Source organism: Panthera onca, chromosome E1 (assembly GCF_046562875.1).
Source record: "Panthera onca isolate mPanOnc1 chromosome E1, mPanOnc1 haplotype 2, whole genome shotgun sequence".
Classification (NCBI taxonomy): domain Eukaryota; kingdom Metazoa; phylum Chordata; class Mammalia; order Carnivora; family Felidae; genus Panthera; species Panthera onca.
Genome location: NC_138352.1, coordinates 4,788,511 through 4,814,617, shown reverse-complemented (window position 1 = coordinate 4,814,617; position 26,107 = coordinate 4,788,511). Strand labels below are relative to the sequence as shown.

Sequence of the window (26,107 nt, the reverse complement as noted above, 5' to 3'; positions counted from 1 at the left end):
ATATAAGAAACCAGAGACAGCAAACGTCAGCAACGTAGCCTCAAAATATTAGGTTGAGCCATATGAAACTGTCAATATTTGATAGATGTGCGAAAGCGTGATTTCATATAAAGCAAAAGTAAAGTAAAGTAAAAGTGATATCATAATAGACTTAGGAAAAACTGAATTTCCTAAAGTATGATTTTAACATTCGTCTGTTACGACATGATTGCTCACGGGATCAGAAGGTTGATAATGATGTTGGATATTTGAATAGCATGAGTAAGATACTTTATCAAATCCACATGTTTAGAACTTTATCTCAACTCCTAGATAATCTGCATTCCTTTCAAATTTACAGGGAATACTTCCAAAAACTGAGCACATGCTAGGCCATAAAGGGCATCTCAAATAATATCAAAGCATTGATAAAGCATATGGCCTCTATCGTCTGACCACAAGTCAAGAAGATAAGAACTCAATTCTGCCCCACCTGCAACCCCCAGCCCCCACCCCACCAAAACAAAAAACAACAGTTAGGACTACCCTTGTATGTTTGGAAACTTAGTGATTCTCAATTCTTCATGGGTCGAAGAGGAAATCCTGACAGAAGTTAGAAATAATGCCAAGCTGATTTGTCATGGTCTGATTTTTCCCATTTTGTTCAGTTGCTGTGATTTCACGTCTGTCAATGCCAGGAATACTGATACGGTAGGCGTCGGGAACCAAAAAGCCTGATGTCAGTGAGAAAAGTATAAAGTCTTAAACAGTTTCTTTATTGCACCCACTTGTCCACAGATCTTGTGTCTAGATTTGATCTGGTATTTCCTCCATTTTATTCCCTGGGATTCATCGAAGAAGCCCCTTTCCTTCATGGTTGAAAAGCCCACAGATGCATCATCCTGTGTTGAATACTTCTCAAGTGACCCCAAAGCTGTCATCACCCGAGGCTTTTCTGCCAACCGTGGGGATTGCTGAGAAGACACCCTTGGGAGTATTTACACAGACAACCGAATGACATCTCAAAATATCAGCTGCTTTCACCTCTCACAAACAAGCTTCCCAATCCATAATATCACGTCCAGATCAACCCTGGTCCGCCATCTTGCTGAAATAAATAGGCGTCTCCCCTGCTCATGGATGTGGGCAGATCTGTGTCTCTTTAGAGTTCCAAGCCCATGGAGGTACATGAATAGGCAATTGTTTAGAACTGCACCTGCTTCCCGATCAGGGAGACACCCATGAGAACAGGGGGATGTATTTTGCTTCACAACGCGCTCCCCAACCCAAGTAAAACGCCTCCTTAAAATGGCACGTGCATTAGAACACAAAAGGGAAAAGACATGCAGAGGTAAGCAGAGCTAAAATCCCTTCTGTAGGACGGAAGCCTGTTTAAACAGGCTTGGGGACTCCACCCACAACCTTCTAACATGAACATCATAATGTCAACATTCCAAAGGAGGCCAGAGCCCCAGAATCGGGGTCTAGGATGCCAGAGAAAGGATGGAGAGGGATGCCCATGAATCCTGGGATTTTGTACAAGGGCAAAGGCTAAGGAGCAGGAAATAAAGTGTGAAATTCTATCAACACTGTTGACTCTGGACAGCATCCTAAGAATGTCCCACTTCACTAGTTGGAAGGTCTCCCAAGTAAGCAAAAGCTTGACGCCATATGACAATGTCAGGTAACCAGCTCACCTCTCTCTTCCTTTACGTCACCGGGGACAAGTTCTGGCTGTCGACAGCACTGGCTTTCTTATACGCGGGGTTCGGTCAATCTGCTAGCCGATATTTTAACAACATGGATAAAGAAGCCATTAAAAAAAAAAAAGTGAACGTCTTCACCATAAGGTAGAGGGGATATGGATATTTCTCTGTATTATTTTCCTTGAATGTTGTTATACTGAGATGACTTAATAAGAAAAAGTCAATTGTAGTAGATTAAATGCATTCACCATCCCTCACGTGACTCAGCACCTCTGACACCAAGGTCTCATGTAAAGGGTCAGTCTTCTGAGGAAGTCAAGGACGGGGCATCAAAATGTACACGACACATTCGGAGGCGCGAAAAAATGAAGCTCATTGTGGGTCATCCCCACTCTCTTACTCTGGAGCTCCCGTTCCTCCTCGATGGCAGAGAGAAAACAAGTTTGTCAGTCGAGAGTAACTTATTCTACTCCTGTTTGAACCCTTTCACTTTGAGGTAAACTCAGCCTCATTTGGGGAAATACTCTGCCACTTCAAAGGCAGTTTCTTCCTTCTCTCCAGGGGCCACTGGCCGCTCCTCCTCCCTCCAACATGGTATCTGGGTGCAGAGGGAAGCCGACACACCCTTTCGGTCGGGTCCTTGGTGTTCTCAGCTACCAGCTGGTCTCGTCCCTGGACGTCCTGGGCTGGTGTTCCTGTACGTGTAGCAGATCTCACTGTCCTTTGTGGGTGTCCAGCTGGCATCTGCTGCTGACACCTCGGGTCCCTGGGGGTCCCTCAGATCCCCAGGTCCGGGTGCTTTGTCGCCTCTCTCTTCCTTGCTCTGACCACAGGCTGGTGGCAGGACACAGCTACTCTTACTCCCTGACATCCTCTCAGCAGGGCAGACAGAAACTCTGGGCCTCCGGGACCCCTCTACGCTGGCTGTATTACCACCTGCGGACCATGGTAGGCACAGCAGGAAAGCACAGGGCAGGGGGTGAGCCGAGATGTGCTGAGTGCCCCTCAAACCATCTGTGGTTTTCTGTGAGGGTTCCTAACACCTCATCACCCCAATTTTGCTTACGCCTGGTGGGTTGGGGAAAGGGGAGGCTTGAGGGGAAGAGGCAGCTGCTTCTCAGTGACCAAGCTGTGGACCACATCCAGGTTCTACCGTCTCGGAACTGCCCTCCTGTCTCTTGTAGCAACATTTTCTACTTCCTCTTCCTGTCTGGTGGAAATCGCCCATAAATCTTTTCCTCTGCCATTCCGCACTTTGGCTTTCTTTTGATCTAGCCTCACTCTTTCCATGTTGAAGGAGACCCCGAGAAATGCAGAAAACTCTTTTCTTTCTTCACAAAGCTTGATTTCTCCATTGCCGTGGATGCAAAGTGCCATCTTGAAATTAGGACCCTAGAAATGACTCCATTTTCTTCGCTTTCTGCTGTAAGGATTCTAATTTTCTCCGAGACAGCAGAAGCTACGTCAACCAGTGACTTACCTCGTAGAATAAATCAAAGTGGTGTTGCAAAGGTATGGGAGAGGTATAGGGGAACAGTGTAGTCATTACCTAGACCCAAGGCCTGATGACCCGAGGGAAGGCCTATGACATCCTGAAGGAGAAAGTGTGGAGAGAGAACCAGTTCCGTTCCGTTAGGGTCCTAGCAGGTCAAGCGAAACCCTTAGGGGAGGAGCCAGCCAGAGGAATACGTACCAGCATCTTTCTTCCTTCTTTGGATCCCCAACTGGAGCATCCCATTGGCCAAACCTACCTAGACCCCAGAGGCAAGAGAGTCCATTGATATAACCCAGTCAGCCAGCTCCAGGATGGGGACAAGTAGAGGGTGGAAGTAACAAAGGACATCTACCCACAAAGCTTATCCCTGAAAGGAGAGTGGGGAGCAAAGAAAGTACAAGAGTATATGCAAAAGGAAATCTCCGTGGCATTTTTCAAAAATACTATGTCCCTGTGACACAAGTCTGTCTTACCCACGGTTTAACTTCCGTCAGTGTCCGTCGAAGCGTGTGTTTCCATTAGAAGCCCACAAATTCTCAAAGCGTTCTGATGACAACAATAGCTAGCCCTGAGTGCTTTCTGTATGCCAAGCACTGTGGAAAGACTTTTTGTTGATGGGACGTACTACTCAAAAGAACCTTCTGGTGGGCACCTGGGTGGCTCAGTCTGCTGAGCATCCCACTCGTGATTTCGGCTCAGGTTATGAGCTCACATTTCATGAGCTTGAGCCCTGCATGCTTGGAATTCTCTCTCTCTCTCTCTCAATAGATAAACTTAAAAATAAAAAAAAGGACCTTCTGGGGTAAGCATTATTACCGTCTCCATGTTACAGGTGGGAAAAATTGAGACTAGAAGAGTGAAAGAATTTGTCCAAGGTTATACAAGCTAATAAAGAGTCCATATAAGATCTAAGACCAGTCTGTCTAAGAGGGGCCGAGAGCTGAGAAGGCACAATTGGGAACTGAAAAGGGCGCCCCCTATCACAGCATCAGCTGCTTCCAAGTCACAGCTGACAGTCACCGTCTGGAATGGTGGGCATCCCACGTCACCAGCTCTGATGTCTCAAGAGCTGCTTGTGATCCACGTTGCATGGGAAAATTTCTCATTTTTGTTTTTGTTTTTGAATGTTTGTCTATTTTTGAGAGAGAGAGAGAGAGAGAGAGTTTGAGCGGGAGAGGGGCAGAGAGAGGAAGAGACAGAATCAAAGCAGGCTCCAGGGTCTAAGCTGTCAGCACGGAGCCTGATAGGGGGCTCATGAACCACGAGATCATGACCTGAGCTGAAGTCGGACGCTTCACCCGACTGAGCCCCTGTCTCCCTTTTTTAAGTTGAATTGTTCAGTTCAAATTTGTTAGCCAGGTTCACCGATGGATGAGTTCAACACACTACAAGGCTTCCAGTTTTCAGACTTTGTTGGACGGTGACAGAGAAACCCCACCCAGCACCCCGGCACCCTCCACTCCCACTGTAATGCCTGTCAACAGCCTTTACAGGCCACCCACAGTGTTTGTTTTCCATCACACCGACGACCATTTTGTTGGAAGCTTAGCAATAACGATATGATGGGCTGCTTGGGGTTACCAGCATGAAGCACATACCACGATAAGAACTTCACCTAAGTTCACCTAAGTCATGCCGCCTAAACTCCACAACCCTGCAACTTGCATATATCACTACCCATTTTACAGGTGAAAACATTGGGTTGGGACGCATTAGGTCACAAGCCTGAAGTCACAAAATAGAAAGCAACAGAACTAAGGGACCAACTCAGGCCTCTCAAACTCCAGAACTTAGGCTTCTCCTATCCAAAGTGAAAGACTTTCCCCTTGCACAGCTCGGAGACTGTAGATACGCAAACCAGAAACCCAGAGGGACAATCGATCCTTGCAAGTCGGGTGCCAGTGAGAACTTCCAGACGATGCATTTTTGCACTGCAGGCTGCTCCCCCATGATCCAAATATTGTGCTTCTTAAAAGCACCATCCAGAAAAGAAAAGGAGATAAGCAAACAGAAAAGGAGATAAGCCAAGTAAAGAGTGGGACTGCGTGTACTCGGAAATAGGCAGGCTGGTGGAAAAACAAACAGAATCTGCTGAAAATTAATAGGAACACAGAGACGCAGCTGAAGAAATGTTAACAGATGCCTTGGTTCATGTTTTCTCATCCGTGATTTTCAGAGAAAATCATTTGTAGGGTTGCTGTATTAAAAAATGGGTTCCGGGTCGCCTCATTCGGTTAAGCATCCAGCTCTTGATTTCAGCTCAGGTCACGATCTCCCGGGGTTCGTGAGTTCAAGCCTCGCATCAGGCTCTGCAAGGACCGTGCAGAGCCTGCTTGGGATTCTCTCTCTCCCTCCCTCTCTGCCCCTGCCCCTGCTCGCACTCATTCTCTATCAAAATAAATAAATAAACCTTTTTTAAAAAGGAGTTCCACTCACTGAAATTCAAAGGACACTATTAAAATACGTAGATTGTATCATCCCCTAGGCATGCCTTCCAAGCTCCGAGTACTTCTTTCCATCTACGTCATGATTCTCATCCTCCTTTCCGGATGTTTCTGCCACCCTTCTCAGCACAAGCAGCTCTTGTTCTCCCCTCACCCACTCCTCACCTAGCAGTTTTAGTCCAGCACAGAAATGAAGTCTGATCCAACGAGAAGTTGCGGGGGAGAAGATTCCTGGTTGCGTATTTCCATGCACCCCGCCACTCGCTGGATTTATTGTCAACTCTGGAGCCATCGCTCATCTCCCCAGCTTGAGTTGTCTCGAGCTCCACTGCCGTTTCTTCCAAATGTCTCATTACTTCTGGGGCGCCTGGGTGGCGCAGTCGGTTAAGCCTCCGACTTCAGCCAGGTCACGATCTCGCGGTCCGTGAGTTCGAGCCCCGCGTCGGGCTCTGGGCCGATGGCTCGGAGCCTGGAGCCTGTTTCCGATTCTGTGTCTCTCTCTCTCTCTGTCCCTCCCCCGTTCATGCTCTGTCTCTCTCTGTCCCAAAAATAAATAAAAAAACGTTGAAAAAAAAAAAAATTTTCAAATGTCTCATTACTTCTAAAGTTATAACGATAAATGATAAACCTTACCCTTTCTTTTGGTGTTGTTGTTATTTATTTATTTTTGAGAGAGAGAGAGAGAGAGAGAGAGAGAGAGCACAAGCAGGGGAGGGGCAGAGAGAGGGAGAGAGCGAGAATCCCAAGCAGGTTCAGTGCTGTCAGCGCAGAGCCTGACCCGGGGCTCAAACCCACACACCATGAGATCATGACGTGAGCTGAAACCAGGAGTCGGACGCTCAACCAACTGAGCCACCCAGGCTCAGGCGCCCCAAACTTTGTCGTTTCGAGAGATTTACTGCCAAGAGGCTTCTTCGTTTCTACCCAGAGCTGAGAGACAGGTCTCCCGGTTCGCACATTCACAATGGATTTCCAGCCCTCACCTTTCCACAAAGCAGCCATTCCTTCCCTGAGACCGCCCCTTCCCTGTAAGTAACACTGGCACCCCCCTGTCGCTCGGGTCAGATCACCAGCGGGTCTCTGGGTCTTCCTGTCCCTTGTCCCCTCCAGCCAGGGGGGCTTGTCAAGCCCACCCCCCAAACCTCTCCATCCCACCCTCCTCTCCCCACCTCCCACGACACACCTCTCACCTCAGCTGATGCAGCCATCTCCCTTCCAGCCTCACCCCTCCCCTTCCCCTCTCTCCCCACTCTTCTGCACAGATTAGCCAGCCTAATCCTCACGAAATGCAGATCCATGCATGGCATTTTCTCCTGGCTTTCTGGTTGCTTCTGGAATAAAATCTGAAACCCTGAACATTTCCCACGGGGCTTTGCCTGACCGACTCTGGACTCTCTCCAGCTGCATTTCATGCCACTTTCCCTCTCTCTGTCCTCTCCAGCCATGCTGGCTTGCTTTCTCTTCCTCAAATAGGCCAAGTCCTGGACTGTTTCAAAGCCTTTACAGTTACCATTTCCTCTGCCCGGGTGCCCATCGCCTAATTTCTCTTTGAACAGCTTGTTCTTCCCTTCAGGTCTCAGCTCCTAATTCTTTTGCCCAAAGAGCCTTTTTTGGACCACCCAGTCCAAAGGGTTGTCCTTGACAGTTACTGGCTCCCTTGTTTATTTCCCTTCTGGCACCTTTCACAACCCACAATTACTTCACTTATATATTTACTTACTATCTTGTTTCCGCTCAACTTCTAAGGTAGAGTTTGGGACATCGTTGGGGGGGTGGGGGACCCAAAAAACAAACAAACAACAAAAAAAAAACCCTGAGTGTTGAATGAATGGAGCCCACGGGCACTCTCCCACAGTTTCGATAAAGCACAGAGTCAAAGTGAAGAAAGAGATACCACCGTCTCTGTGTGAGAGCAAACATCCAGTTACACTTATAAAAACATGTTCTTAAGCATAAGTTAAGATCCCAAAAGATATTTGCTAACCGACTATGCAGAGCTGTGGAATGAGATGCAAAGATAATAAACACATTTGATATGAAACAGATGGAGATCTGGTCACTGGTTCCTTGACGTGGGGCCCTTTAAAAAGTATTCTCTTCTCTTCGACATTTTGTGAGCATGTTTTTTAAGTGCCAGAAAGTGCTGTTATGGAGGACATCCCCAGCTCCCCCCGCAGTCACCGAGGACAAGACAAGGCTTAATTGAGTCCTGTGGACCCGCTCTCGTTTGCATATCTACCTGGTAAGGGCACGGCTACAACTTTATAAACAAGCATCTCAGAGTGAGTGAAGCACGTGAGGGTCCTTGAATAGGGCACTGGAGACACACGTCTAATAACATATTTATTGAGTGTAGATTTCCTTAATGTGCCAAAATATGCCTGAGGGTTGTCAGTACACATGTTACAACTTGCTAGAAAAGCTGGAGGTATCTAGTGATCAGACACAGAGCAGATGTTCTTTTCAGCTTAAGAATTTGGTTTTCCTGCAAAACTGCCCAGCTATTTGCAACTAGGCAGCAGACGAACAGCTTAGATCTTTGGAGAGCAGCAAGGGAACCGTCCTCAGTGATTGGAAGCCTCAGGAACTACAATGCCAGGAGCCAAGTTGAGACTCATGAGGGAAAAATGACGCACCTTTTTAAAACGTGGATGGCACGGAAAAATGTTTAGGTTTCTGTCCAGTATCAGCGAGGCTAGCTCAATGACAGGCGCTAACATGAGGCTCCAAGTGTAGACACTGTTATTTCTATTTCTGTAACCCTTGTCTTCTAATTATCACCTCCAGCAGGCTGGCTTTCAGATTAAATTATTTTGGCTTTCGGGGAAAAAAATGAAACCCACCCGAGATGCTGCCACGTAGCGCTAACCACAGCATGCCAAAGCAAAAATCGTGCTCTGCTTTCCGAGCCCTTCCTGGAGGGGCACATTCCTGACGAGGCTCGGCTGGGACCCTCATGGGTACAGAAGCACCGCCCTTGACTTTCTGCTCCTAACTCTGACCCTGGTTGTCACTGCGGATCTGAGCTTGATTATACACGCCCCTCCCACCCTGACGTTCCCTTCCACACGACTCATATTTTGGGTCTACTGTCTTTTGTCCTTCTCTACCTTTACCCAGTGCTTTGTCACCTACCCACCCTCCATCCATCCAGGCACCCAACCAACAGACACTGAGGATCTGCCTCTTGCTAGATCTGCACTACATGCTGGGGAGCCGTCCGTGTGCAAGGTAGAGTCTATGACCTCATAGAACATGAAATTGAACAGCGGAAGTAGGTGTGAAAACAGACCATTTATTGTGCAACTGGTCATTATTAACATGGAGATACTTCAAAGATGCCAGGGACCAGAGGGAGGGCAGGTCTACATCTAAGGGTGAGAACTGGCGGGGGGGGGGGGGGTGTCACGGACAGCCCCATAGAGGAAGTCATGAGTAGGCGTTCCCTGGGAGGAGGGGAGCACGAGGAAAGGAAAGAGGGGAAGTGTTACATTCCAGACAGAGGAGGAGAGACAAGCCCATCGCAGAGGCCCGAGAGCCAGAAGCATTTCCAGGGCACTGGGATGGCTCACCTGGTGAAAGCGCACTGGGTGGGAGGTTGGGGGTGGTGGGGAGGGGGGGGCAGGGGGTGAAACAGAAAATGGAGAAGGGAACAGGGTCAGATCAGGAAGGACCTTGTGGGTCTTGTCCAGTGGGGGGCACTTGGATGCTTGAAAATCAACAACTGTTTCCTATTTCCCCAAATACAAAAAATTGATATCATGGGAAGTGGGGGTGGGGGGAAGAAACAGGAAACGCAGTTTGATGTGCAGCATATTCATTGTACCCCCTAAAGAGGAAATTGCTCTGGTGACAGATGGTAGCTACAATTGTGATACAGAGAAGTCAAATCACTACGTTGTACTTCTGAAACCGAGGTCACATCGTGTGTCAGCTATACTCAAATTTTTTAAATTATCACAAAAAAGAATATCGGGGCCCCTGGGTGGCTCAGTCGGTCGAGTGTCTGATTTCGGCTCAGGTCTCGATCTCCTGGTTCGTAAGTTCGAGTCCCGCGTCGGGCTCTGCGCTGACAGCTGGGAGCCTGGAGCCTGCTTCGGATTCTGCGTCTCCCTCTCCCTCTGCCCCTTCCCCTGCTCGCACTCTGTCTCTCTGTCTCAAAAATAAATAAGCATTTTTTTAAATTAAAAAAAAAAGAATATTGCTTGATATTAAAAAAATACCAGATGTTCTGGATGTTTCCCAACCTCCCCTGTCTCATCCTTGTAAGAACCGTTTTCTTTGTAATACGTGTGTGTGTGTGTGTGTGTGTGTGTATAATTCTTCAGCGGCATCCCTGGAAGCATAACACCTGTTCTCCGATCGTTCCACTGCTTGGGGGGTATTCCCACCCTACCCTCATTACTGCTCTAAAGCAAATACGCAACGATAAGCCAACAGAGTCAATTTCTTTTCTTCCCGGATTAAATGAGTTTTCATCACGTCAGAAGTTCGGGTTCAGCCACTTCCTCTGACAACCACACGCTCGGCCACCCATCTGGGGGCCGCGTCACCCAGAACCTCACACCTGATGGTGGGTTTTTCTCTTTTTTTTTACACTTAGAGTCCCCCACGAGAGGAAGGAGGAGGACCTGCCTGCACACCAGCCCTTGCCTGATGGGCAGACGCAGCCGAGGGGGGAAGGTGTCCAGATCGCTAAGGACACAGCCGATGACGAGGCTACCAGGGAAGGCCCGCCTCTCGGCAAAACAGAACCGTGGAAAGACGCCAAGGGTAAGGCCGGCCCAGGGCTACCGACCCGGTCCCCGTGCATTTTGCAGACACCCTTCGGGTTTATACGGTGGGGTCCTGGAGCCGGGGCCTCTCACGTAAGGGTAGGGCTGCTGGGGTAGGAAACAGAGTCTGCAGAACTGCTGTCATGAATAGGACCGAACTTCTGGCTTGAAGGCTCTAATTGGCACACTTTGGTGTTATCTGGGGCCGAAGGGGTTGCAGCGATTGGAATTAAAGGCCGTGTGTGCCTATCAGCTGGGTGGCCGCATCCCGTGTTGTGGGTCCCAGGGTCAACCTCATCTTCTCTGCGACAGGATCCGCTATGCTACTTGGGAGGAAACACAGAGCACAGCGTCCCCGGGGGACGGCCAAGGATGGCCTTTGCTCTCTGGCCAAGGGACCGCAACCCTTTTCCCATTCGACCATTGCCTTTACTTCTGCCGAGTTGGGCTGCTTCTAAGCCCAGCAAAGCACAGTCCTGAGCCCCGGACGCTGGCCACTGCGGTCGTATGAGGAACGAATCACCTAGTGTCAGTGGTAGGCGTCTTCAGAGCAGGAGGCAGTGGCCACGGTACTGATCCACGCGCGGAACAGCAGCTACGCCGGCAGGAAGCACGCGTCCCTTGCCTTCTCCTTTGGCAAATTCTTTGTCTTCCCCCTCTCTGTCCCTTCTCCCCTGCCTCACCTATCTATTACCCAAGGAGTGATTTGTCCTTGCCTGTGGCTCTCCAGCTCTAATTTACCAACCTTGAGTTAAATAGACAGAGCAGCCCGCACTGTCTGTGCCCAGGGAGCTGGGGAAGGCACAGGGGTGGGTCATCTTTCCTTCCACGACTCTCTGTCGAGCTAAAGAAGTCAAACCTCTTGCGAATGCATCCTCATGGCATTTCTGCTAAGCGTGCCTCACTGACAGGGGACAGAAAAGCAAGGGGGTGTTTTTAAGGTGAAAAGTTATCTTTAAGCCTCATCATCATCTAAGTGGAAGATGCGACCTTTTCTGATCATTAACACAGAGCTATCACTCACTCCACGAGCTCAACAGAGTGACAAATTACTGTTGCCAGAAGGGGATACATAAATTCTCCTAATTACCTCCAGAGACCTAGCCACGCGGAATCAGAAAAGGTTCTAGTTATGCAGACATGGCTCTTTTTTTTTTTTTTTTTTTTTTTTTTTTTTGAAAATCATAGTTTCGCTTCCCTAAAAGTCTTCTTGGTTTTAGTCCCATTCGGGGCCAATGAAAAGCTGTGATGGCTGAGCCAGATAAGAGAGAGCTTGGAAAGGAAATTTTTACTTTTTTTTTCTTTTCTTTTCTTTTTTTTTTTTTTTTTTTTTGCAAAGGTTGGTCTTACTCCCCAGGACCGAAACTAGCAATTAAGGAGAATTGTAGGGTAAGGAAAGAGAAGAGATATAGCAAAAGTAGGAGAGAGAGAGGAGACCCTTTATTTTGGGATAAAGGCCTCAGCCTGGAAGCCAAACAAATTGAAAATCTTCATTGCAGGCCCAGTTGAGAAGAAATTGTCAAGTTCAAAGGCGTGTGGGAGAAGCCCCTGGCCTCCTCCCATCTCTGAGCTCAGATGCTTGCTGAGGGCAGGCACAGAAGCCCAGGGCTTTTCCAGACACCTCCACATTCCCGAACACTCCCCACCTTCCCAATTTCTATTCCTTTCCGGGTCTGTTGAGGGCTCAGAGCCCCCTTTGCTTTTGGACTTTAGTGTCTCACACAGCAGCCATTTATCCCAAGTCAGCTAAGTGACAAGAACTTCAGGGAGTGTACAGGAGACAAAAATGGATTCATTCTTTCGCTCCCTGAATCTCTGTTGAGCTCCCGCTCTGAGGCGGGCTCTGTTCCAGGGCTGAAAATACCGCGGTGAACAAAACCGATAGAGATAATCAAAGACACTAATGCAGCGAGTGCATTAAGGGGCCTCGTTCTGCGCTCCAGCTCGTCTCCAAGCCTCCCAGAGCAGCGTTGGCAGAGGGCGAATCGAGCCGCACTCCCACCCACTTACGGTCCAGTCTGGGCCAAATCGGTTCCCTCGGGAGAATGCCAGTGCTTTTTGGCTCCCTAAGAAAGGAGTGCTTCTGGAAGCTTCAGAAACATTTATCCCGGGAGCCTGAGGTCCGGAATCCACAGGCTGCACCCACGTGAGCCCTTCTGTTTCTGATTTTCTTCCCACTTGAAAGTAATCGGGCTGGGGGTTTGTACCCACTTCTGACCCCAAAAGGCTCAGGAAATTACAAAGCAAGTTTTCCAACAGATGCTTTCACCAGCGTCAGACAGTCCTGCACAGCCGCCAATTTGCTCTCACTACATCGCGCAAGCCTGATGCCTTAAGAAGTAAAAGGGGCCTGAACCGAATGGCCCCGCTTGCTTGAGGAGTACCCAGCTGGGACTGAGAGGCCACCTTCCGCTGCTTCAGGCCGTAGTCCTAAAGCCACAGGAGGTCTGCCAGGCGAGGGATCCTGGCAGGAAACACCCATAGGTGTGGGCTATAAAGATCAACAGTGGAGTGTGTGTGTGTGTGTGTGTGTGTGTGCACGCATGGGCGAGGCAGAGGGGGAGGGACAAAGGGAGAGAGGGAGGGAGGGAGATTCATAAATGTTTAAGAAACGGGCGAAATGGGCTCCCTTGGAAATGTGTGGTTTGCACAGCAATTTTTGGAATCTCAGGGCAGAGAGTAGCTGGGGTGACTGAATCCCAAGAATCTGCAGCCACTCCCCAGTCGGAATGCCATGTGTTGTATGAAATCCGAACCACAGCCCTAGCCCACGACCCGCCTCCGCTCAGGGGAGGTGGGGCAGATCTGGGGAGATTTGGTGCTCACAGCACCCAAGAAGCACCAAGGTGGAGAGGCCTTCCAGGTTGTAGTCTGAATGCTAAAAGCCTGACACATAACAGACACTAAGGAACTCCTTCTTAATTCGTCAGTGACGTCACTGAGCAGAGGAGCAAACGTGTGAATGCGGGGACCCCGGCCCAGCAGCCCCGCAAGGAACAGTTCGGTCCGAAATGCCAGCAGCGACGTGACCGTCGTTAGCAGCTGTGACTGTCAGCGTTGTAAGCAAATCCAAATCCAGAACTGCCTTCTGGAAGCTTCCATCGCTCGTCCCAAGTCCAACCGTTGGAGCCGGGGTGGTGTGGAGGGGAGATGGGTTTGGTCACTCTTCAGCTGGGCAGTCTTTTAGAGAGGTGAAGATTACTGCCGTGTTCTGCCATTGGGTTCTTTTTTTTTTTAATTTTTTTTCTTAACGTTTATTTATTTTTGAGACAGAGAGAGACAGAGCATGAACGGGGGAGGGGCAGAGAGAAAGGGAGACACAGAATCGGAAGCAGGCTCCAGGCTCTGAGCCATCAGCCCAGAGCCCGACGCAGAGCTCGAACTCACGGACCGCGAGATCATGACCTGAGCTGAAGTCGGACGCTTAACCGACCGAGCCACCCAGGCGCCCCTGCCATTGGGTTCTTCAGTCAAAGTACTCCCACCTCCTTCGGCCACGCCCCAAACGACAGAGTTTTAGGGTTTTAATTCTTGCACCATCGTCATCATCATTCTGTGAATGAGCTGCAGTCTGGGTGCTCCTGAGCCAAATTCAGTGATGTGGCTGTGATCGGACCAGGAAGGGAAAAGTGGGTCTGTCCCCTTCCTGTTCTAGACCCTGTCCCTGTTGATGCAGGCGACAGCCTCACTGGCATATTCAGTGGCTTTGGCCCATCTGTCTCACCCCAAACCTGAACGTACTTTTTAGACCCCAAACAGATGCTCCGTGAAGGGTTACTCAAAGACAAAAAGCAACTTCTTCTTGGGTCCTCTGTGCCTTAGACCAAATTAAACACATCAGGTCCCATGAGTGATTCGTTATTGTGGTTGAATTCTATTTCAACCACCCTATTCCCCCTCCCACACCATTATCCATTGTGCATTCTTCCCATGACTCAGTAATGAAGGAAGGAGGCATCCCAGAGTCCCCCCTCCCTCACCGATTACAACTCCAGAAAAGGATTCTTAAATTACAATAAAAATGTTGAATTATTCCTTGCATGTCTTGACACTGGACAGCTGGCCAAGTGTTTTTCAAATGCTTGGGGAGTTTGCTTTATTTTTTAGATTTTTATGTCAAACAGAATTGCACTTGCCCTGAAGGGGTAAAAAGAAAAAATTCCACCAACAGAGGAGTGTGTTTCCCCCACATGACAAGATGTCCAGAGGAAGGCAGTGCGGGACCGTAGGGAACTTCATGATGACATCAGAGACCCAAGCCTTTTATAATCTACGTCTCCTTATCCTCATGTTCACAACATGGCTGCTCACCTCTGTGCATCACATTCACAAGCCAGGCGGAAAGAGGACATGTTAGTGAAGAGAAGAGAGAAAGATACATTCTGGCTGACTGGACCAACACAGTAACTTTCCAAGACACCCCTTCTCCACCAACAGACTTTTACACACACACACACACACACACACACACACACACACACACACACTGGAAAAGCTGGATTAAAATGTGCATTACTACTAGAAGTAAAGACTAGCTTTTCTTTAAAGAAGGGAAACTCTAATAATCATGATGGTCTAAACTCAGAAAAGTAGGTCTGCACCCTCTCAACGGGAGCAAAACAGATGGGCATCACCATGTGACCACGGCCATGTCTTTTGTTTTTTTCTTGAGGTCTCTTTGATGTTCGGTAAATTGGCTTTTGTGCTCCCGGTCCTGATTAACAGAGTTTTCATCATCCCTTCTCCTGCGCATGACTTACAAATGTGTCTACTTGTGGGGATGGCTTGGAGTGCGAGTCTGAAAAGACACCCTTTCCGTGCCTGTGGCCCTGATCCCTACCATGTGCAAAAACCCTACGTGGCATAGGCAAATACCTGTCACTTCTGACTACACTTTGTTTCACAAAGCAGCAGGCGTCGGTGTCCGCCTAGGTTTTGTCCCATTTATAGTTCACAGAAAATCAGTGAGCTCATGGAGATGAACCTTATTTCGCAAACTGATGGCAATGTCACGGGTAAACAGCCAGGGGTCAGAAATGGCGGGGTTCCCCTGGCGGCTCCACCGTTCCTAACGTGTGACCTTGGCCAAGTCCTGTGACTTCTCTGCACTATTATTCCTTCACTGGTGTGTACGTTTTCTGGTGCCGTGTAACAAATTAACACACATTTAGCAGCTTAAAACAATGCCCGGCTTAGCTGGGTCCTCTGCGTGGGGTCTCATCTGAGGTCCGTTCGTTGCCTGAGCCCATTTGCTGGCAGCTTTAGAAATCAGGGTGGCTGGCTTCTGTACGGTCAGCGTGACTTGAGTCTCAAGTCCCCTGAACTTCTTTTAAAGGGCTCACCTGATTAGGCCAGGCCCACCCAAGAGAAATTCCTTTTTCATTCATATCTACTCCACTGATTGGGGACCTAATTCCATCTACAAAGATCCCTCCATCTTGGCCACAATGGGATGTAATGATGAACTGTATCTCTTCATATTCACAGGTCCTGTGCACACTCTACGGGAGGGGACTCTACAGGGCATACATAATAGGCGGCAGAATCTCGGGCCATCTTAGAAGTCTGCCTACCACACCCTATAAAATGAAGACACGAATATGACCTATCTTATATGGTTGCTTTGAAGGTGTAATGAGATGGCAAATGTAACAGGAAGCATCCTATAAGCCGCAGCTGCTATAATTACTCTAGCATTTCTGAGTATCTATTACACGTAGCATTTCTGAGTGTCTATTACACGGCAGGCCGCACGTTAGGAGCTGTGGATTCAGAAAACACTAACGTAGACCTTGGTCCAAAAAAAAAAAGAAAAAAAACCAATCATGGCGTTTCTCTAATATTCCCCTCACCCCCCAACCCCGTTCAAAAGCTGGCAAACAGCAAAAAAGCTTTCAAATCCAACTAAATGACTTTTGGATACAGAGACTCAGGGGTTTTGCTCACTTATTGAAGCCACTGTCAAAGATAAAAAGTGCTGACTTCAGTAGAATACCATAATCCATAAGGATTATTATTTCTACCCTTAAGAACTCCCCCCCCCACCCCGCCCCACTGGTTTGGTGCCTCAGTAGTTCTCAGCCTGGACTGCACACGACTGACTCCCCTAGATGGCTTTTTCCGGGGTCCCACCTGCCAAAACGCAGATGCATGTGGCCTGGGGTGCACCCTTGCTTTGGAATTTTTTAAAGCCCCCCAGGACACCCCAACACACCGCCAGGAATGTGAACTTCGGTGGGAGCCCAAGTCTGATAGCTTCCCAGGGTCTGAAAGCCAAATTCCCCTTAAAGAGAAACCGCCGAGGACAAGACAACCACATGTGAGCAGCGATAAAGCATTTTCCCATTTACTTGTAGCAAACATTGAAATTCAACACATTTCACACCTTTCCAAGGGGCTCTCCCAGGTCCCGGCTGCTGTTCCTTTTAGCGGACAGCCCACCCCTGGGTGGGGACTATCTGGGGTCGCGATGAGCGCAGAATAAGTTGCCCACGTAGCCAAGAAAGGTGCTCAGCTTGTCTTCCTCAGGCTCGTTCAGTGCTTATTGGCTCTGTCGCCTGCATATATGCAGCACCTACTATATGCCCAGCTTCAGGCGGGGTGCTGGGACTTCAAAGACCAAAGTCTGCCTTCCGGAGCTCAGAGTCTAATGCCAAGAGGCAAAGACACCCTTCTTGTACCAGACGAGAAGTGCTTTCTGGATCGAGGGCCTGGAGGTAGATTTTCTGTTGTAAATAATCTTTTTAAAAGCCTTCTCAGTCTTCTAAGACTATGCGTATCTCTCTCCAGGGTCTGATCCCTGCAGAGAGCAGCCTCTTTCTGACTTCCCTTCCACCCCCCTGGCAGCCATTCTTTCCCACCCCCACCCCCAAGTAATTATCATCAAGGAGAGGAACGTAAAAACTGCCAAAATGTCATAATTATTCCATAAGAAAAGAAGAGCGACCTGAAGCCCCAGCTTCCTCTTTTCCCATCACTTCTAACCCTCCAGGGTTTCTCTCCCATACAAAGGGGCATGCTCCAGAACCCCTGGAACGCATCCCGAGCCGGGTCGGGGCTGGCTCCTTCTACCTGCTGAGCCGTCCCTGCTTCCAGCAGGACTGATTGCCAATGCGGCAGAAAGCAGACACTTAAGGACTGGGGAGGCTTTGGCAAAGCCCAGGGAAGCTGGATTCCTCGTTTGAGATAACACTGAGCCCGTGGCAGCCTGGGGTTGGAAAATCGGGACTGGCTGTGGTTTGCCTGGGTCTAGAGGGGAACGTTCCCTACGCCTCCCCCCCCCCCACCAGAATAACATATGCTCCTACAGAGACCTGAGAGGAAGGTCAGCTGGCATCCATGGCCTTCAAAACCTCTTCCCCCTTATAAACACTCATTGAAAGCTTACTATGTGCAAGATCCTGGGCTGGGCTAGGCTAACCGCCTCCCCCCGCCCCCCCCCCCCAGCCTCCTTCCACCATGAAAGGTGTTCAAATATCACAACCTTGCTGTGGTCTTAAGGATTAAGTATCATGGAACCCAGAAAGAATCATTCGGAGTTATTTCTTTATACCTACTCTGGCATCCTGGGGAAATGGCTATGTCAAGCTTGCTTCCTTCTCTATTTTTAAATTCTGTTGGAAGAGTGAGACCATCCTGGGCTGCTGCTAAAAGCTTTCAGGAACCACACGAGAAGATACCACCCAGACCCAAGCCTCCCACCCTGGCTGTCCACAACCTCAGCTCCTAAACTCTAGAGAAAGGGAAATGACCCTAAGACCATGGCTGGCTCGGCAACCTAGAGATGGAGTCTGGCCATTATTTATGCCTCTGGCGCATGCGTGGGGGGGAATAAACATCTCCGTCCAACATCAGGAAGTGAGATTAGATTAGATGGAGGCCGAATTGCCTCCCGGTGCCTCAAAGCTGCCAGTGCGAAAATTAGTGATTAAGGGTCAGGATGATGAGATCGCTTACTCTAGGACTTGGGAGCCCACACATAAGGGCTAGAGTATGAACTGGATGACGTCGAAGACCCTGGGAACCCTAGATTTTGTCACTGAGTTAGGCCAGCCAGCCCAGGCTCGGTTTGCTGAAGGCTTGGTCACGGGCCAGATGTCTATCTTGCATCGGGATTTTGAAATCGCTGAGAAAACTCCAGAACACTCATTTCTATTTTGGAAATCAGTGCTTGCCTTAGGAAATTGTCTCCTTGCAAGAGGGGGTGTATTGAAGCATCCGCTAATGGAGGGGTTGGCAAACGACAGCCCATTAGGCCAAATTTGTCCTGCCATCTGTCTTGTGTGACTGGCAAACTAAGAATGGTTTTGCCATTTTTAAATGGTTGAAAAAAAGAAATCAGAGGCATAATATTTTGTGATGCATGAAAATGATCTGAAAGGTAAGTTTGTTGCCCATCAATAAAGTTTTATTGAGCTACAGCCACACCTACTTGTTAACTTGTTACCTATGGCTACTTTTTTTTTTTTAAGTTTACTTCTTTATTTTGAGCGGCAGGGAGAGAGAGAGAGAGAGAGAGAGAGAGAGAGAATCCCAAGCAAGTTTCACACTGTCAGCGCAGAGCCCCATGCGGGACTCAAACTCACGAACTGTGAGATCATGACCTGAGCCGAAACCAAGAGTCAGACGCTTAACCGACAGAGCCACCCAGGCCACCCTGGCTACTTTTGTGCAGCAACAGCCACGTTGTGTCGTTTCAACAGAGATCACATGGACCTCAAAGCCTAACATAATTACTCTCTGGCCCTTCCAGAGAAAGTTTGCCGACTTCTACACTAGTATGTAAAAAATAATTCTGCACAAATACAAAAAAGTGAGAGGGTCACATAATTCAGTCTTTAATTAACCTAATTAAATGACCATCTTGGGAGCCCAGGATGCTCTTCTCTACTCAGTTAAACCCCCAGGGCAGTAATTAACTCGACTCATGTGGCAGCCGCAAAACAACTTGCCAGGGATGCACCAAGCACAGAGAATTGCCCACCATGCCGATCACATTCCAGAAAGCAAATCAGAGTATCGTATAGGTTCGATGAGTCTCCCAAAACAAGAGCACTTTCATTCTTGGCTCCCGGGTTGAGGGTCTGCTTCCTTCTCTGCGGCGAGAACCTCCCTTGTTAATCTATGGGTCGGGGTCAAACACAGAGACATTAACCCTGGTAGAGGCGGGGAAGGGGCCAGCACTGCACACGGATCCTACAGCACGGCATTTTTCTCCTCTCCTCCTTGGAACAGACTGGAAGCTGCCGATCCCGCCGGGACCCGTTTATCCACCGTTAATCTCGAGTCTGAGCACCACCAAAGCTGTGGGGCGAAGCTGGGACTTGACTCCTCTGATGGCAAAGAGCTTACGGATACCTGACGTGAGTCTTCCAAGGGTCCCCCCTTTTCCTTATCCTTTGCACCCTGGGAAGTGAGAGAATGCCCCACGCAGGGGTGGGTTGAGCCAACAAGGTCCTGACAAAGACAGGAGGAAGTGGTTTCTGTGCCCTGCCGTCTCCCTCCCACCCCCCCTCACCTCTGCCACCATGCAAGACCAGTGCAGGGAGAGAAACACAGGTCATAACGTTATCATGACCTCATCAGGGTTCCCCAAAGAGACAAAACAGGCAACCCTCCCAATCGGACAGTTTTCCAATGCTCCGAGTGGTCTTTTCCACCCCAGGGCACCTCTGTTCCTCCTCCCGGCCCCGAATTTCTACCACACCCCCACCGTGGAAGATGTGAGTCTTCAACACCTTACCTTGTGGCTAACGGGTTCGTTTTGCTCTGTGAGTGAGACGTGTTTGAGAGGTTTGGGGGCCACCTACCCCTGTTGTCTCAAAACCCGGGAATGGCCTTCTCCCAAAGGTAACTGCTTGCTCACGTGACAAACTTCTGTCACACACTTACTGCAGACACGTCGTCATGTAGATGGACCATCCGTGCGGATGGATGAAACAGAGGCCCTGTTCTCACGGATCTTAGTGCCTAGCCGGGACATGGTCGAGGGGAGAGACACTCACAGGAAGTCAAGTGGGGGACACAGACCCTTGGGCTCCGTGTATGGAAAGCCCAGAGGAGGACTTTACCGCAGCTGAGGGGTTAGGACTTAGCTCTGGTGGAGGTGCACTGCACTGGCAGCCAAAATCGGGGCCCTGAGAGATGGATGGGGGTAAGTGGGGGTGGGTGGGAAGGCAGGACGGGGGGGGGGGGGACAGACACCCAGGTGGAAAAGGAGGCACACGCCCACTGTATTATAGACGTGATGATGAGGCCGGTGATGCTGGCTCTCCCAAAGGAAAGCAACGTGACAAGTCAGGGACAGGAGAAGAGCTCGAAGAGGCCGGGCTGGAGGCCTCGCATGGCACAGAGGAGATGCGCTCTGCCGTCCGGAGGTTCTGGCCCAGTCCCGAGGACTCGGGGTGGCCCGGCTCCTTCTAAGCTCCAGGGGTTTCAAGCCATCGTCCTTCAAGGTGGACTCCCTTAGAGCAGAGTCACCCCCCTGAAGCTACGCAGTGGCTTTATGCTCGAGAAGGTAACAGAAGGCCCTCAGGAAAGTCCTCTCACCCGGCGGGGGTCTCAGTTTCCCCATCCGGGAAGCGGGATGTTTGATTTCCGGAATCCCTAGGGGTTCCTCTGCCCGCCTCCAGAGCTGCTATGGCCGCGTTCTTCTGGCTCCTTACGGTCAGGGCTGGAAGAAATAAAACAACACGCATCTTTGTTTCCTGCTGTGTGGGAGGCAGGAAATGGCCGAAGCCCCTAATTGGGATGAGGTTCCTGCGGCCTGTCCAGCCACCCACTCCTCGGCAACCCCCACCCTCGCAGGTGTTGCCGGCCAGAAAGGAGGGCACCCTCGGCCATCCGCGGCCGGAACCCATCTGCTGCCGGGCGGCCGACCACGTCCCTGCCTCTGGGGGGTGTGAAAGAAATCGTGATGCAGATAGAGTCCCCCTGCCACACCACTTCAGCTACCTGAGCCTCCTTGTGGCCCCTGCCACAATGGTAGCCACAGTCCTGCCACAGGGCCTTTGCACTTGCTATGCCCGCTGCCTAGACTGCTCTGTTCCTCCCTCACCTCAGATGTCTTTGTTCAAGCCTCACCTCAGCAAGGCCTTCACTGGCCACCCCATCTAAAACTTTGCTGAGCCTCCTCTGCAAACAGGGAGGGCAGGGCGTGCCTGGGTGGGGGGGGCTGAGATCAGAATCTAGGCTGAGGAGGTACCCGCTCCTCGGAGAAACGGATATGCAGGTGGAATGTGACGCTCGGTGGTCAGTCCGACGAGGGAGGGCAGGAGAGGGAATGGGGGGAGGGTGGGGAACCCAGGAGACCAAGTGAGAGTGGGCGTCACGGCGGTCAGAAGGCAGGGCTGGCACGGCCACAGCTGTGGGCACCCAGCAGGGCAGCCCCCGAGAGAGGGCTGGGTCCGGGCAGAGGGCGCACAGAAGGGAACTCAGGCTTGGGAAACCCACCGTGCACCCATGGCGGTGTCTCTCCCAGCGGAATGCAGACAGGGCTCCTTTGCGCCTCGGTTTCTGACAGAAGCGAGATTAGAATCACGAGACAGGACCCTCCGGCCCACACCACACTCTGCCTCCTGCCTGTTGCCTCCAGGAAGGATGGCCTTCGACCGGTAGCCAGCTTGACTCTCCAGTCTCATAGCCACCAGGCCCCTTCGAGGCTGGAAAGGGACCTTGTAAAGTCATGGCCTTCCAGGTGGGTGGGGAATCAAGGTCCTACAGTGAGTGGCAAGCTCCTAAGGAGAGCTCAGTGCCCCGACCTCACTCGAATGTGCCAGACTCCCAGCAACAAAGGGAAGGGAGGGCCCTTTTATCCGCCTCCCGAGGCCACGGAAAATCAAGAAAGGTAAATGGAAGTCCAACGGATAAGCGAGAGGCAGGGACAAGAGCTGCCTGTTTTAAAAAGTATTCTTTGTCTCGGCGCGAGCCCAGGGTGCTTGGTAACCACATGTTACCTCGGCCCCTCACTGCAGGTGCCTGTGGCCTGTGTGCCCCCGCAGGGCCCCTTCTGGCACTCTGTGGACACGAAGGCAGAGAAGAGACTGGCCGGTCGGAAGGAGCGCCGCAGCCGCTTTGGGGACGTCAACGTGCACAAACGCTACCAGCTTGGGCAGATCTTCAGCCCCTTCCAGGCCCTCGCCACCACGGTGAGCCCCCTTCTCCTTGGAAAAGCTTTTCGTTTTTTGGTTTTGCTTTTTAAGTCTTTTAGGGAGAACGGCGACAACCCCCAATTCTTTGTCTTTTTTAAGAAATGCGTTAGTCAGCGGCGGCCGCAAAAATGCCGCGTAACAAACTACTCTAAAATTTGCCGGCTTTTACCATCGCGATCGTCTATGTTTCTTACCTGCTGGCCTGCAGAGAAAGTGGCTCGTTCCTCTTCTGTTGATCGCAAGTTCGCAGGGTAGGAGGGAGTAAAGAACTGAGAGCAGTGATCCTATCTACCACAAGAGGTGAACTGTAGCCTACCTAAAGGTCGGTAACCTGAGGTTTGGGGAAGTTCCTAAGGCAAGTGGTTGCAGGTGTGGTGTTCTGAAATAAGAGGAGAGAGAGGGCTCTGGCAAAGGGAAGTTTCTGTGATAAAGGAAGAAGGTTCTGGCTCCCGTTCCCCTTCCTCACCTGTGACCCTCCGGACTCCAGTCACTTTGAGTGGGACCATCGCCAAATGCATTTCCTTAAAACCATTACTGTGCTGTCTTTGTGATACTTTCTAGACATAGCTTCTTATGATCCTAAAATTTGAGTGTGCATATGAATCACGTGGGAAGCCTGATTAAAATGCAGACTTCCAGGGGGCACCCGGGTGGCTCAGTCGGTTAAGCGTCCGACTCCGGCTCAGGTCATGACCTCACAGCTCGCGGGTTCAAGCCCCACGTGGGGCTCTGTGCCGTTGGCTCGGAGCCTGGAGCCTGCAGCCTGCTTCAGATTCTGCGCCTCCCTCTCTCTGTGCCCCTTCCCTGCTCATGCTGTGTCTCTCTCTGTCTCTCAAAAATAAGTAAACATTAAAAAAATTTTTTTTTAATAAAAAAATGCAGACTTCCAGGCTTACAGTGATTTCCATTCAGAGGGTTTGGGTGGGGCCTTGGCATTTCCTTCCTTAACAAATTCTCTGTTCACCACCTTTCTGGGGCACTCCTTCCCAACCTTGTTCACGTCAGCCCTGTGTCTGGAGGGAGCCAGTATGGCAAGGCCACCTGTAGCCCAGCAGAGCTCAGTAGTGTGCCTTACACCCCAGCTCTGGACCTTTCTTCTCCCCAGTAGCTCTCAACCCTTTTCTGAGCTTCAGAATCACCTGGGTGATTAGCCATGCTAACGCCCAGGTTTTTGCCCCAAACCCATTAAACCAGAAGCTCGTTGGCGTGAATTGGGAGCGGCAGCACCAATGTGTCGAGCCCACATCGCGCACCAGGTGTGGTGGTAAAAGGTGGCGTTTTGGGTGATGGGGGGGCTCATGGGGTCTGGAGCCAATGGCCAAGAAGGAATTCTTGAAGACGTCTTTGGTGCAAAAAGGTGATTTTATTAAAGCACGGGGGTAGCAAGAGCTGCCCTGGGGTCCCGACGGGTAACTCGTCGTTATATACCCTCTGGTTGGCAGGGGGTCAGGGATAGAGGAAGTCCCTAAGGGATTTTGGAAGACACCTTTCCAGGACCGTGAGGGGCTAGCTGTTGCTAGGGAAACGCCACCGTTTAATACAACCCCAGTCATGAGACCCTTGAGATGTAGATCTGGGGGCCATAAGCCTGGAGTCTGGTTGCCAGCATGTATCTGGGGGCAGTTGAGATAAAGGAAATAGACTTACAGGGGCCTCAAGGTTGGGCTAACATGAAGCTAAGGTTCTCTTTTGCCCCCAGCGAAGTGCCACTATCCAGGCAGCTGAGCTCCTAGAGGGAGGTCATTCTGCTGGTTTCAAGGGCTTGTCAACGGGCTGCAGGGAGTAAGGGAATCTAAGTTTTTCTTGCCTTAGTTTCCCACATGACCATGGCACGCACTTAAACGCCTTTCCTTTGCTCTTGGGTAGCTGAGAGTGTGTCCAAGGAATATCACACATATTCCACTTGCGGGGCATGTGGGGGGCAGCCTGTGTTTGACCCTCATGCTCCCTCATCACTAAAGACCTTACCTCCAATCCTTAACCTTCATGACCTCTACCATGTTAACATCACCCTCACGATACCCACGAAGCAAGAAAAGATGAGATGTGGTAAGCAACTTGCCCAAGGCTGTCAGCGGTCAGGGCAGAGCCGGGATACGAACCCGTGCACTGGAGCCAGGGCTCCCCACCCCCACACTCTATTTCATTGCCTTTATTCTCTGCCGCCTAGGAGATGCGAACAGTGTCGTTCCCCCAAGACCTGCCCACGAATCCGCACGTGCAGAGAATGGGCATTCCACGCCCCGCAGATGGGAATCGCCACGCTCTATCCCTGTCCTCCACGGAGCAGGGCGCCAGAAAGGATGACAACAACCCCGCGAAAGAGAAGGCAGCGAGTCACATTAGAATGCCTTTATTCCCCCCAATAGTTAAAGCAACAAAATCTAATGACACGAAATAATAAAAATTTTAAAACTGCGATCTGGCCCCTTGCTGCAAGGCTTTGCATTGAGACAGATAGAGCCCAGCGACTCAGGAACGCGGAGACGTTCTCAGGCCTGACTTAACATTTAGATAATTTGAGGAATGCCACCAACAGGCCTCTGTGGGAATATTTTAGAGAGGATGAAACCATTAGGAGCCGCGATACTGAACTAGAAATGAATCCTTAGTAGGTACATGATTCTCCAGAAGTCTAAAGATGCAGAGAAGGGATGGTTAGAGTTCAGTGAATCAAGGACCCCACCCTTTCTGTCCTCCTGGTCTACCATCACAGAGTGTTGGATGGCAACCTTGGGGTTCACTCCTCATGGTGAGAAAATGGTTGCCGCTGCACCAAACACCACATCCACACATGACCACATCAAACCCTGGAAGGCTGACGTTTCTCCTCATGCGACAAATGCATGCAAATGTGTACACACACACACACACACACACACACACACAACCTCTCCTGGGAGCCACTTAGCATATTTTTCAGCAATTCTCCTTGGCCAGGATGGTGTGGCTTGCCCATGTCATAACCACAAGGGAAGCTGGTAAGGACGTATCGGGTGTTTACTAGGACGCAAGTTCTACCATCAGAAATGGAAGGTAAGAAGATGGCCGATGGGGAAGCAATCAATGTCGGCCACAGTGCACACTCACTGGTTTGCAGATCAGACCATTACAGTGAGAAACTTCTATTTGTGCCGAGTGGAAACCTGTCATGTAATTTGTAAGCATCCACCCTAAGGTTGCTCCTCTAAGAAGCTTCCCCCACCTTAAGTAGCTTTCACTTTCCTTTGATTTTAAAAGTAATGTGTGCTTGGATCTCTCTCTCTCTCTCTCTGCCCCTTCTTCCTCTCACTCTTTCTCTCTTGAAATGAATAAATAAACTTAAAAAAATATTTTTTTAAAAAAAGAAAAAACAACAGTGACCTGAATCACATTGTTTCGAGACAAGCGGTGTTTGTATCCGGGAACATTTAGGTCGTTTTTCAGTCTCTCGCCATTATTGGTATTGCCGGGTTTCCTTTGGGTCTAGATCTCTTTCCCATGGTTTTGACTGGGTTCTCTTTTGCCCCTGTTGCCTGACATCTCTTGGAAGGGCCACCTGGACCACTTCCAGATCCCT

General features: G+C 50.1%; 1 protein-coding gene across 3 annotated transcripts; it reads left to right on the top strand.

Moving 5' to 3' along the window:
• The first annotated feature begins 1,425 nt into the window (after positions 1 to 1,425).
• LOC132687407 (uncharacterized) lies at positions 1,426 to 24,969 on the top strand. Of its 3 annotated transcripts, none has more exons than XM_060645591.3 (5): positions 1,426 to 1,663; positions 10,228 to 10,397; positions 19,634 to 19,761; positions 22,372 to 22,545; positions 22,648 to 23,206. In XM_060645591.3, exons 1-5 carry the CDS (start codon positions 1,596 to 1,598, stop codon positions 22,801 to 22,803), a joined length of 696 nt encoding a protein of 231 aa, XP_060501574.2. In that variant the 5' UTR covers positions 1,426 to 1,595; the 3' UTR covers positions 22,804 to 23,206. The 3 variants fall into 3 exon arrangements, with proteins under 3 accessions (XP_060501574.2, XP_060501573.2, XP_060501571.2); XM_060645590.3 differs by lacking the exon at positions 22,648 to 23,206 and adding an exon at positions 24,719 to 24,969 and having other exon boundaries at positions 1,427 to 1,663; positions 22,399 to 22,545; XM_060645588.3 differs by lacking the exon at positions 22,648 to 23,206 and adding an exon at positions 24,719 to 24,969 and having other exon boundaries at positions 1,428 to 1,663.
• The last annotated feature ends 1,138 nt before the right edge of the window (positions 24,970 to 26,107 follow it).

Excerpts from the sequence above, each read along its gene's own strand:
- LOC132687407 (XM_060645588.3), top strand. The coding sequence starts at position 1,596 with ATGTCCCACTTCACTAGTTGGAAGGTCTCCCAAGTAAGCAAAAGCTTG. Across the intron at positions 19,762-22,371 it reads AGAGCTTACGGATACCTGAC|GTGCCTGTGGCCTGTGTGCC; the intron begins GTGAGTCTTCCA and ends CCCTCACTGCAG. Across the intron at positions 22,546-24,718 it reads TCCAGGCCCTCGCCACCACG|GAGATGCGAACAGTGTCGTT; the intron begins GTGAGCCCCCTT and ends TCTGCCGCCTAG.